At 39.7% G+C, this 12,917-nt stretch overlaps 1 protein-coding gene across 1 annotated transcript; it reads right to left on the bottom strand.

The window, feature by feature from the left end:
- Positions 1–920: 920 nt before the first annotated feature.
- On the bottom strand, positions 921–8,362 carry nkx1.2lb (NK1 transcription factor related 2-like,b). Its single transcript, XM_071911621.1, has 3 exons — positions 8,102–8,362; positions 5,906–6,125; positions 921–1,657 (listed from the first exon to the last, which is right to left on the bottom strand). The coding sequence occupies exons 1-3, from the start codon at positions 8,360–8,362 to the stop codon at positions 921–923; spliced, it is 1,218 nt and encodes a 405-aa protein (XP_071767722.1).
- Between the last annotated feature and the right edge of the window lie 4,555 nt (positions 8,363–12,917).

Raw genomic sequence — 12,917 nt, forward strand, 5'->3', positions numbered from 1 at the left:
AGTTAGTATGATCAGGTTTGGAAGTTTTGGTGTTAAATGAAATTAGATGCAGGGACTTTGCCACAGTTTGGGTCTTAGTGTACTGATGCCAATGTAATCAACCAAACCAATAAAAAAAAATGACAGGCTTTCGCTCTTGAATATCCTCATCAAATGATCCCTCTGCACTGTGATAGTCTTCTCTTTTTTAATTCTTATTATTTGAAATATCAAAGGACGATTTCATGTGAGCTGAGGATTCAACACATCCAAGAATTTTATGGAAACTGTATCAACAAACTCAATAAATAACAGAAACAATCCAAATGAAAACAATCACAGTTGTAGAGTTACACGGTACTTACAATAGATCAAGCCATTCCGTAAGTCATAAATGAACATTCAATATCCATACAGACTTTTTTTTTAAAAACAAAGAAATCAACTATTTTCTCTATTATTTAGTTTAAAACGGCATTCAGAATTGGAAGCTAGAACATAGATTTATGTACAGTTTCTGGTAATTATTCACATTCTATCAAAATAAGCAGTTGAAATTAAAGCGTTCAAACGTCTGTAGTAAAAATGTGAGCAGAGCTGAACACTGACAGTCTGTCTGCTGTCTGTTATACCGGCTGTACTGCAGTCCCAATGCAAATTCATACAATAAAACAGTTCATTCTCTCTGGTATTAATGATACGAGTCCAGAGAGTGTGTGTGTGCGTCTATCGGTGTGTATGTTTCTACAGGTGTGAGTTTGTATGTGTGTCTGCTGTGAGTGTATGTGTGTGTGTATGTGTGTGTACGTCTACAGGTATGTGTGTGTTTATAGATGTGAGTGTGTATGTTTTGTCAGGTGTGTGTGTGTATGTGTGTGTGTGTGTCTACAGCTGTGAGTATGTGTCTACAGGTGTGTGTGTGTTTACAGGTGTGTGTGTGTCTACAGGTGTGTGCTATAGAAAGCAGGTGCAGCGTAGCTCTGTGTTCCCAGCATGAACGGTGAGAGGACGTGGCTGGCGGTGAGGAAGGGCAGCTGGACCAGGCCTCCGGTCGGGGGGTGGTGGTGGCTGGCGTAGCCAGCATGCATGGCCAGGTGGCCGCTGACCGGAGGAGACGGGCTGAGAGGGCTGAGACCCCCCAGGCCTCCTCCTGCGCCTCCCGCGCCTCCCGGTCCTCCGGCGGTCGGGGCGGAGGTATCGGCACCGGGGTTCTGCTTCTTCCACTTGGTCCGGCGGTTCTGGAACCAGATCTTGACCTGGGTCTCAGTGAGGGAGAGCGACAGCGCCAGGTTCAGCCGCTCGCACACTGACAGGTAGCGCGTCGACTTGAACTTGTTCTCCAGTGCCACCAGCTGCTCGTAGGTGAAGGCAGTCCGGGCTCTGCGGGGCTTCCCCGACTTGGAGTCCGACCCGGAGCGCTTCCTCTTGGGCTTGCCCTGTGAGCCCTGGCCCCCGTTGCTCTGGATGTTGGTGATCTGGCCTGCCGAGCCCCCTCCGGGGCTCTTGGTGTCTCTGGCCGGGTCCTGGTGGCTGTGCTGACCCAGATCCCCGTCTCCGTTACTGGGCAGAGCTGAGCTGCTCTCCTCGCTGCTGTAGGGCCCGTCCGGGGCCTCTGAGTCCGGGGTCCCGGATCTACGGTAGTCTTCCTCATCTGGACCTCTGTACACAAAGCCTTCCTCTGGAAATAAGACACACAACACAGGCCAATGACAAATCAAGACTACTCACATGTTCGCATTAAAGCTGCACTAGGCAAAATGTTTTATGTAAATATACAGCCTTATCAGCCAAAATCACAGCAGGCCTGCAACAGAGACATCTCATTGCTACAATTTGGAAGCATTGACGTGAACGTCCACATCCAAAACGTATTTTGTACGGTCAATCGTTGTGGCACTGCTTCTTGTTATCATAGGGTATTTTTTTAACGATCAACCGATATTATTCTCTTCTTCTGAAAGACCTTGAGGCACAAAAGAAACCAGCATCGGCGGATTTGCGGCCATGTTTGCCGCCTGTGTCGACGCACTTCCGCGTTTTACGACGCCAAGCAGCAGATATCGAAGCCTACAAAAACATCTCACATGTCCAAGCTGTAATTAGCACTAGGAGGCTGACGTGAACGCGGTTTCCCAGACCAACTGACGATGTTGACTGTGGTCTAGGGCGTGTGCCATGTAAATGGAAAGTTCTGGGTTCAAATCCGGCCTGGAACCTTTGTCGCATGTCATCCCTCTCTCTCTCTCCCAGTCTTTCCTGTCTCTCCTTATTTGGAACTGTCTAATAAAGGAAATGCCCAAAAAATGTGGAGAGTGAGTGTGATTGGTGGCATACAATTAATATTCTGCTGGATGAACCGATAGACTGTTGGTCATTTTTTTGTGATTCTCAAAGTTGGTCTATTGAATTCACTCGTACTAATCCCATTTAAAGAATGCATAAGCATGACTATTGTAATTCTAGGTTTCACTCTCACCACTATTACCTTCCCATGTACAGTGTAGACAATTACACAATTTAATATTAAATCAACCACAACCAAAATCTTTCCATATGGGACTAAATTTGATCTAATGGGGTCTGTCTGGCCTATAATCAACCCTCCCTGCTTTGAAGAGAGTACTGAATTTTTTCCAGTATAACCAGCGTTACTTCAGCGTTACACTTTAATCAAATCAGATTAAAAGTACTACAGGAAATTAACCAAGTAAAGTAAAAGCGTAGCTCCCTAAATGTGTAATTAGGTCATTTAAGTGCAACGCATTAAAACTTTCAAAATTGTCCATCCAAAAGAACTAATTACCCATTTAGGAAAGGCCCTTGAAAATAATTGTATGGGTTATTATCAACCCGAGGTTTGTGGATTGTCCTTTTTTTAAGAGCCATAGTATCAGTTAAAGAGAAAGGAGTCCAAAATGACAAATTACTCTGTACTCAGTACTCTGTCAAATACATAATCAAATAAAGTAGGAGCAAATGCGATATACAAGTATCAAGTTTTAAAAGTACTCAAAAACAGTATTGAAATATTATAATAAAATTTAAATTAACAGCAGTTTATAATGCATTAGTAAATGTTCTAGTTAACCTGCCTAATAGTTACATTAAATGTAAAGAGTACTCCTGTGCTCTGAACATGCAAGAAAACATCATAAGGAAAAACAATATGAAATATGTATAAAAGTTTTAATGAAATATGTCCCTGGTTTAGCTGACCAAGCACACTGAATTTAAATGAAAAGATCTTGAACTGTAAATTGAAATAGAATTGAATGTTTAAAGGCAGAATGGAAGAACACACAAAACACACCAGATCTATTTGAATTGAAAATTAAAGGCATTTGTTAGCGACATTGAAGCACAGTCAATCATTTGTAGCCTTTTATAAGACAAATATTTTTTTTTTCAGGGTGCCCAGAAATATTATACTATAGATATATTAGCCTATATTATAGCTTCATTAAAAAAATGGAAATTTGTCATAAAATCTAGGCCTAGCATATCTTAGTTTAGTGTTTGAAAGGGGATAAAAATGGAAGTCTTATTATTTGAGTTCTGCTCATTTAGTTTGTATTTTATCTTAATAATTAAACTGGTGCCATCTAAAAGTTTCCACATGAGACCAAACACTTTTCATGCTCTCAACAATATTTAATTTCATTTTGTCATTTTGAAACATAATCATTTGAAGAGTTGTAGACAATAAAAGATTTTCTTAAAATCAATCTCACTTTAACTGATTTGGTGTTGGGCCTAAACATGGTTTCATTAACGTTTTAATTAGTTATTTATGGGAATGGAAATTTATTTATTTATTTTTTATAAATGTATAGCATCTTTTAAGTCTAACACATGCAGAACGAAACCTAATGCTTATTTTCAATACATTTGCAATGTACTTTAGATTTGATTATTACTATTCTTTATTTAGAACAGATGATAGGAGATTTTTTGTCAAGAAAGTCGAATTGGTCCTAATAGTATAATTATCAACATGATGCCCTGGTATAACTCTAATCACATATGATGAATTTATTTTATAGGCCTTTAGGTTAGTCAGTATTGCTCCTAAGTGTTGAACATCTCACTTTAAGTCCCACAGAAAAATGAAATGTTGCTCTATATGTGTAGTGAATATTCTCTGGTCTGTACAGTGAACAGTTTTCTTAATAAGTCTAGAATATTTCCCACAGAACGCATACAAATCAAATAATCAAATAATCAAATTGTAGCTTGGACCTCATTAGATTTCCTACTGTAGTCAGTGGAATTTAAATTTGACCTCTTTAAAAATAGAGTAAAATGTAATTATTGTCAATTTATATATTATAGGCTATATTTAATCGACTAAATGCAAAGAGTTTCATGAATTTTTGCATTTCATTTGCATGCCATTTCTGATTAATATTGTACTGTGGAAAGTGACAGTAAAGACTGGAATGAAAAGGTAAAATTGTACTTTATATTTGTATTTCTGTATCAATAAGCGCGATGTAATTAAGTCAAATTAAATCTCCTGCAAAGAAAAGATGAAACTTTACTGATCTCTTTGGGGAGACTAGCCAATAATTTAATAGTAATAAACAGTCTAATAGTGGGATGGTATATCCCACTACTATAATCGTACGAAAACAGTGTAATATTAGACAAAGGGGAAGTGATGGGAGTTAATGCGTTTTAATGGTGTCTGTCTGTGTGAGCTGCTGGCTGAAACAGATATTCACCGATCGATAATACCATATCGATCACACACACACACGCACACACACACACACACACACACACACACACACACACACACACACACACACACACACACACACACACACACACCGTGGCCCATTATCCCGTGTCTTTTTTCTTTCAACTCAGCTTCAATTAAAGGTGAACTGAATGGTTTTAATTGTTTTTTCGTTAGCAGGCAGCGGCCGACATGGGAACTGTAGCCTACTTCCATCATGCAGAATAACATGGAGGAACAAGCGCAGCAAACTTTCAAAACGATCAATTAATCATTTTTCTTTCATCTTGTCGATATAAACAGGAAATATAACAGGGGGTTGGACAGGTAGAAATGTGAAACAGGAGAAATTGATTTTTGAAAAGAAGTGTAAAGTGAAGCATCAATATGAAAAACATCATCAGCTAGGATTTTAGATTTATTATTCTTTTATTCGTGCTTTTCTCATTCGTTTTCCACATTTCTTTATTTTCTTGTGACAAATTAAACCTCATTGAGTTGGATTATCGCTTACCAAATTCATAAGGGATTTCAAGGCTATTATATGGTCATGATGTTATGAGATTTTAGGTGTTAATAGGCCCCATGGGTCCTAACCAGTTTTAATCTCAGATTATTTAAAAATAAGATTACTAAAATAGGATTTAGGCAGTTAGGAAGTTACCCAGTCATACAGTAAATGGAAAGAAAAAATGGCTTAAATTAGGCTATACAGTGTGATTCCACACAGAAAAAGGGGGTGAAAAGATAGTCAATTGAAAAATAAACGAATAACAGCTAAAATCCTACACAGCAAATCGCAAATCGCTAAATTGGGTGCCATTAAAGGGTCATTCCACCCAAGAAAAATAATGAAGCGAATTAATCGGAAAAATAAAATAATAAGAAAGGAGTATCCACGTCAAATTCACTGAAACTGGGGGTAAAATAATACATCCACATAATAATAAAATAGAAAAATAATAAGAAAGGGAATGAATCCACCGAAAAAAAAATTAAGTTAATAAAAAAAAAAATAGGCCTAATAAAAAGAAGAAAGGGAATACATTCAGTGATATTTAGCCTAAAGGTAATTCCACACAGGAAAAAAGGGGGTAAAAACTAATCAACCAAAATAATAAGAAAAGTAAAAATACTAATATAACGAATAGATTAAAGGGTGACCCCGTCTAAAATCAGACTTACTGGCCGGGTATTCCTCAGCACCGTAGCAGCTCTTGCTGGGCTCCAGGCTGGGCTCGCGCTCCGCCGCTCCTCCTCTCCGGTTCTCCGCTCCGCACGCGACCAGCTCCCGGTCCGCCCGGTGAGTCCCGTGCTGCTGCTGCTGCCGCCGGTTGCTCGTGAACTTGTTGGGGTCCAAGATGTCCAGGACGGAGAAGGACGTGGTCCGGTGTCCGGTAGGACCCTGACAAACACACGGGGAACACATTAACATAGCCTACATTATTATTATTATTATTATTTTTACTTTTATTATAGCCTACTTTTGGCTGTCAAATTGCTTAAGATCCATATATTCCAATTCTAAAGACATTTAAACTCTTTCAAATTAATTCAACTGTCTACCTTTTCAAACTGAAGCAAGCACACACATTTTCTTCATAAAATGTAACCTTTTCTAGTTGTTATTAGGCTATTATTATTATTATTATTATAAAAAAATGCATTAATAAGACAAATTTTCAGGACACATACATAAATATATCCAGCGAAATAGTGGGAAATAAAAAGGAAAAATGAGTGTAAATTAACATCTGAAGGCAGACAACCATCAATGTGAACACAAATCAGTTCCATTTTCAATACATCTATATGCAGCCAGTAAGAGGGATGGTAAACTACATTCATAAGGCAAACAGCCACCAATATGAACACAAACCAATTACATTTTATATATACATAGGCTATATATCCAGTGATGTAGTGTTAAATAAAAGGAGATTATTCTACATGTAACCAGTGATGCAGCTGTAAATAAAAAGGGTGAACTGTCATTATAAGGCAAACAACCACCAATAGAAACAAAAATACATTTTATTTTCTATATATTCATATATCCAGGAAGGAAAGCAGTAACCACCAATATGAACAAAAATCTATTATATTTTCAGAAAAGTATTGTGGGTTTTTTTTTTTTTTCCATAAAGTCCCTACCCTCATATAACATCGGTTTGACACTACTGTGTGATGTCTACTATAGGCCTATACATGTTTACTATTATGATGTAGATATGCACTATGAATTCATACCATAAAGATTTATGTCAGCCCAAAAAGGTGGTAAACTGCATTCAGCAGATAAAAGGTGCTGAAGTGGGTTTATGTGATTTTACCCTCCACTACATCCTGATTAGGATCATTCATTTATTAATGAGGCCAGTCTGGAGCATGTCGACAAGCATAATCCCGCATTAATAATCCGATAATTCTGTTTTTAAATAATCTGATATTGGCTAGTTAGGTCCCACGGGACCTATCGCGATAAGAATAATCACATAATACCACATAATGCAGACTAATAATAGTTTATTTTAGATATGGAAGAATCCCTAATAAACGTGCGTAATCTAACTCAATGAGGTTTAATTGGTTTCCACTATAAACTCCTGTAGGTGTTTCCCGGACCTGATGGAACTCTAGTGTCACAATCCTGGATCCACACATGAATGCTATTTGATCATAAGTGTTTTTATTTTAAAACGAATAATAACGGCATATGGGTTAATAGAAACACTCGTAAATAGCAGATTATACGTTTACAAGCCTCGGTAAAGATTAAAAGACAGAATGCGCATCTACCTTTTTTCATAAAGATTTTATAGTTTCCAGCGCAATAAGATATAACAACAAAACTTCACAAAGTATACGGACCAGTCTATTTATTTCGACACTTTTGTAACATGCATTTCATAGCAGAGGGGTCGGCACCGTTTATTCTTATCGTTTCCCGTTATATTACTGAGGCAACTTGACAATTCTGAATAATAACAATATTATTGAGACTGTAAGGCCTAAATGCATCTATCCATTTAAAGCATTTGAACTAGTTTAGAAAGTCACGACATAACTTCATAACACCGCATGGCTTTTCATTTGAGAAGACAAACATATCACCATTAAAACTCCATCACTCTATTCTCCATTTTCATTCAATTTCATTTATTTTTCCTAGTCTCAGTAAATTTTACTGCAGCTATTTTGCACACTCGTAATGCTGTAATCCTACTTTTAATTCGTAAAAATCTAAGTCACATCTCCTGTTTTATGTTCAATAACTCAATTTGCTCCATTCATTTTATTTAGATTCTATATCCTGTTACTATCTACCGCTACAACAGCCCGGTTTCCCCACGGGCATCAATAAAGTTTCGTCCCGTCTACCTGCTGTGGAGCGGCTAACACCGGGTTGGTCGGCGGGGGGTCGGAGTGGTTCTCCCCGGCTTGGGCGTCTCTACCCCCGGCCACCGCGCAGGAGAAGAGCCGCTTGTCTCCGGCGGCGGCTCCGTCCAGCAGGTCTCCGCTGTCCGGGCCCACCACGGTCTGGACCCCGTCCCCCCCAGGCCCAGCTACCGCTCTGTCCCGGCTCATCACGGTCTGGACCCCGTCTCCTCCGGGCCCCGGTACCGCTCTGTCCCGGCTCATCACTTTACTCTCCCTTTCCCATAGGCTATAGTAGAATCCGGATTAAAATGCAGCAGCAGTGCGAAATGTAATAGAAACGGATTCAGACCGGGCCGGTTTAAAGGCCGTGCATGATATTCATGTCAGAACTTTACAACACAGGCCGGTTCATGTGTCCCGTTAACATCCAGTCGGTGGTAATGTTTTCAGCCCGTTAAAGTTTCCCATAGAGAAGAGCCTTGTCGGTAAAAGGGCTTTCGCTGGCAGATTACCGGTCCTGCTGAACTTTAAACTTCTTCTGTCTGTCTTCTTTTCTCCGTGTCTTTTCCCTTCATCCTCCGCATCCACCGCAGCACTGGAACGTCTCCGGTAATGTAATGTCTGTCTGTCTCGTGCAGCACCGTTATCCCGTGTTTGCACACACACACACACACACACACACACACACACACACACACACACACACACGCATACACACGCATACACACACATACACCAACACAGCGCGTGGTGTCCCGACCTCCTGCCTCGCGCTCTCTGTCCGGTCACCGGTGGATGCGCGCGCTGGGAGCCTGATAGGAGGTGAAAGCGGGACGGACGCTGATCTCTCTAGTAGTTAAGTCTAACCTCTCTCTCTCTCTCTCTCTCTCTCTCTCTCTCTCCCTCTCTCGCTCTCTCTCTAATAGTTAAGTGAACCTCTCTCTCTTTCTCTCTCTAATAGTTAAGTCTCGCGCTCTCTCTTTCTGCTCGTGCAGCTCACAACTCCTTTTTTGGATTTTAGTCGGCCCCTCGAGGACCCTCAGCGTTTATGTCACGCACGCACGTCTCTCTCTCTCTCTCTCTCTCTCTCTCTCTCTCTCTCTCTCTCTCTCTCTCTCTCTCTCTCTCTCTCTCTCTCTCTCTCTCTCAACGTCTCCCTCTGTCTCTCTCTCTCCTTTATTTATGCATTCCTATTCAGCTCTGCGGGCTGTAATTGGCTACAAATTAATCCCACTTCCACTAATAGTCTATTATCTCGGGGCTGCGCGCGCCAGGCGGACTGGGCCAGGTCGCGATCTGGAGCGCGAGGAGGAACAGACAGAGAGCGGGAAGCGCGCGCTACTCTCCTCCCAGCCTAATGCCGAGCTCCAAGTCCGCTGAACTGGAACACGCGTACACGCGCGCGCGCGCGCGCACACACACACACACACACACACACACACACACACACACACACACACACACACACACACACACACCTTACACATGCAGACACTTAACACTTAAACCGTCTTTATCTGTGATTTAGGCTACACACACACACACACACACACACACACACACACACACACACACACACACACACTACAAGACTAGCTTTAAAAAAGGATATAGGATCTAGCCTATAGGTTACACTGCATGATAGCCTATTGCAGTAGTGGTAGGCTAGTAGCAGCAGTAGTCTACAAACATAGCCTAATAGCCTAGCAGTCCTAGTACCAGCATTAGTAGTAGGCTACTAATAGCCTAATAGTAGGCTAGTAGTAGCCTAGTGGTAGTAACAGTAACAGTAGGCTACTAGTAGTAGCCTAGTACTAGTAGTCCTAGTAGGCTAATAGTGGGCTAGTTATTGTAGCCAGTCATAACAGCAGCATTAGTATTAGTGTATTAGTGTTATTAGGTGGTAGGCTGCTATTATTATGTTATGATAGCTAGCAGATAACTAGTGACAACTAGTGTGTTGCAGTGTTAAGTGTGTTGTGGTGTGCTGTAACCTAGTATAGGCCTAGTAGGCTATGTTCTATTGTGTTGTAATGTTAACTAGTGTGTTGTAGTGTGTTTTAGTGTAAACTAGTGTGTTGCAGTGCATATACATCCTATACTATCCTATAATGTCATGTAGGTTACATAGCCTACGTCATATACATACATCACATACTATACATCATACATAATTTTACTAGGTTACATACATCATATACCATACTACACAAACACACTCATGGGCAATTTTAGAGTCTTCAATCCACCTGACCTGCATGTCTTTGGACTGTTAACTAGTGTGTTGTACTGTTAACTAGTGTGTTGCAGTGTTAACTAGAGTGTTGTAGTGTTAACTAGTGTGTTGTAGATTTAACTAGTGTGTTGCAGTGTTAACTAGTGTGTTGTAGATTTAACTAGTGTGTTGCAGTGTGTGTTGTAATGTTAACTAGTGTGTTGTAGATTTAACTAGTGTGTTGTAGTGTTAACTAGTGTGTTGCAGTGTTAACTAGAGTGTTGTAGATTTAACTAGTGTGTTGTAGTGTTAACTAGTGTGTTGCAGTGTTAACTAGAGTGTTGTAGTGTTAATTAGTGTGTTGTAGTGTTAACTAGTGTGTTGTAGATTTAACTAGTGTGTTGTAGTGTTAACTAGTGTGTTGCAGTGTTAACTAGAGTGTTGTAGTGTTAACTAGTGTGTTGTAGTGTTAACTAGTGTGTTGCAGTGTTAACTAGAGTGTTGTAGTGTTAACTAGTGTGTTGTAGATTTAACTAGTGTGTTGTAGTGTTAACTAGTGTGTTGCAGTGTTAACTAGTGTGTTGTAGATTTAACTAGTTTGTTGCAGTGTTAAATAGAGTGTTGTAGTGTTAAGTAGTGTGTTGTAGTGTTAACTAGTGTGTGTTGTTACTGATGTGTAACTGATGTGTAATGTCTTGCTGTGCTCCAGCTTTACCTCTGCATCCACATCAAAGCAGCCCTTATCTTTAATGCAGATTCCAGGGCAGGGCCTCTCCTCAAAACTCAATTACGGCCTGAATAAAGCCAGTAATGTCCCCGCTGCAGTGAAATATTGATTCCTAATCCTTGGCAGTCATTACTATGCCAGAAAATAATAGACCACAGAATTGGATTTTGATTTAACACACAACGTGTTTATTCTAATGCTAGGGACTTAATATTCCGTTGACTCTCATTTTCAGCCACAGAGGAAAGAAATAGTGTTGGAGGCGTTGACGCCACAGTTTTTATATTGTTGTGGAAGAAATGAAAAAGAAAGAGAGGTGATGGGACATCTTTCCTGTACTCCTCCCCAGCCCTAATACACAAGGTCAGCTCCATGTAATTGCCTTGCTCAATGATCCTTAGGAAGAAGAAATTAAAAGTTGAGCAAAATAATGACTGAAACAATGAGACATGATTAGCCAATCAGAGAGCCGAGCCCATTACAGAAGCCTCTGATCTACTTCCTGCTTCCTCCAGGAGGCTTTATGGCTTTATTTTAAAACAGTCAATATATTAAATATATTAAATATCACAGCAGCTTATTCACCTTAGGAAATATTAGTATTTTAACTATGGCGGAAAAACCTATAAAGCACAGCCAACACACACTGCTACAGAAACAAAGAATGGAGGGGAAGTGAAAGGAAAATGGAATAAATCTGGAACCACGATGTCTTTGGAGGGTGTAAACTATTTTTTCTTTTATCTGCAGGGCAAGACCAAGCAGTCAGTCAGACAGCCACTAAACCAGTCTGGATTTCTCCCCCACCATATTAGTTTTGAATACATTTACATCTGTGAAGAGAGCATGGAAAATAAGCTCTGCCATGATAATTATAATCAAAATGTTTGTGTATGTGTGTTTCCTCCTAGGTTCATCGTGTCGTATTGAATATGTATTTGTGTACAATATGTTTAACTTTAAAGATATGTAACTTTAAAGCAGTGTAACTTTAAAGATCGGTCTTAATTCCAGATCTCTTGATTAAAACTTAATAGTCCTATTATGATAACAACTGAACTGATAACATTTTGTATTGATTGTAACCACAATAAATTAATAGGCTAGATTATAATAATAATAATAATAATAATAATAATAATAATGATAATGGGCTAGGAAGAGCTTAATGTCTCTCTTCCTCTCTCTCCCGATCACTTTCTCTTTCACGTGAGCACACAAACACACACACACACACACACACACACACACCTCTGACGTGTGGAAAAAATAGAAATTTCTATTAAATCAAAGCCTACATGAAAAATAAATTAAGATAATGCATTTAGAGGAATCCTCAGTATTATAGTGTTGGTAAAATCTTACAGAAATGAATAGAAATGTAATCACAATGCCATTGCAGACTAAACCAACAGGGGGGGTAGCATGACTCCGACACACATTTCATTAATATCCATAATCAGTACATTATACTGATACATTATGTAGTCAAGTCAGACTGGTTTCTATTGCCTTGTAACTGCTCAGTGCAGAACTGGTTTCTTTACAGTTACTATTGCCTTACTAAACAGCAGAGTGCAGAACTGGCTAGACTGGTGTCTTTGTGGTTTCTTAAGGCCATGATACACAGGCAACATTTTGAGGAAATGTGGATGGGATGTTTTCCTATCAATTACGCTTATTTTTGGCATTGTCGTCTTTGTAGACTCACAATTTCACATTGATTTGGTTTTGAATTTCCATTTCCCAGCCATGCAATGCAAGGCAATGCTGACCACATGTATTGCAGAACAGCCAGTGCAGGATGAATACTGTTGTAGTGACAGTGTCATTGTCTTATTGAGACACATTTGCAGGCTCAAAATGATCACTTT

This window comes from Centroberyx gerrardi, chromosome 16, assembly GCF_048128805.1.
Source record: "Centroberyx gerrardi isolate f3 chromosome 16, fCenGer3.hap1.cur.20231027, whole genome shotgun sequence".
Taxonomy (NCBI): domain Eukaryota; kingdom Metazoa; phylum Chordata; class Actinopteri; order Beryciformes; family Berycidae; genus Centroberyx; species Centroberyx gerrardi.

Excerpts from the sequence above, each read along its gene's own strand:
- nkx1.2lb (XM_071911621.1), bottom strand. The coding sequence starts at position 8,362 with ATGAGCCGGGACAGAGCGGTACCGGGGCCCGGAGGAGACGGGGTCCAG. Across the intron at positions 6,126-8,101 it reads TGTTAGCCGCTCCACAGCAG|GGTCCTACCGGACACCGGAC; the intron begins GTAGACGGGACG and ends TGTGTTTGTCAG. Across the intron at positions 1,658-5,905 it reads TGCTGAGGAATACCCGGCCA|AGGAAGGCTTTGTGTACAGA; the intron begins GTAAGTCTGATT and ends TCTTATTTCCAG.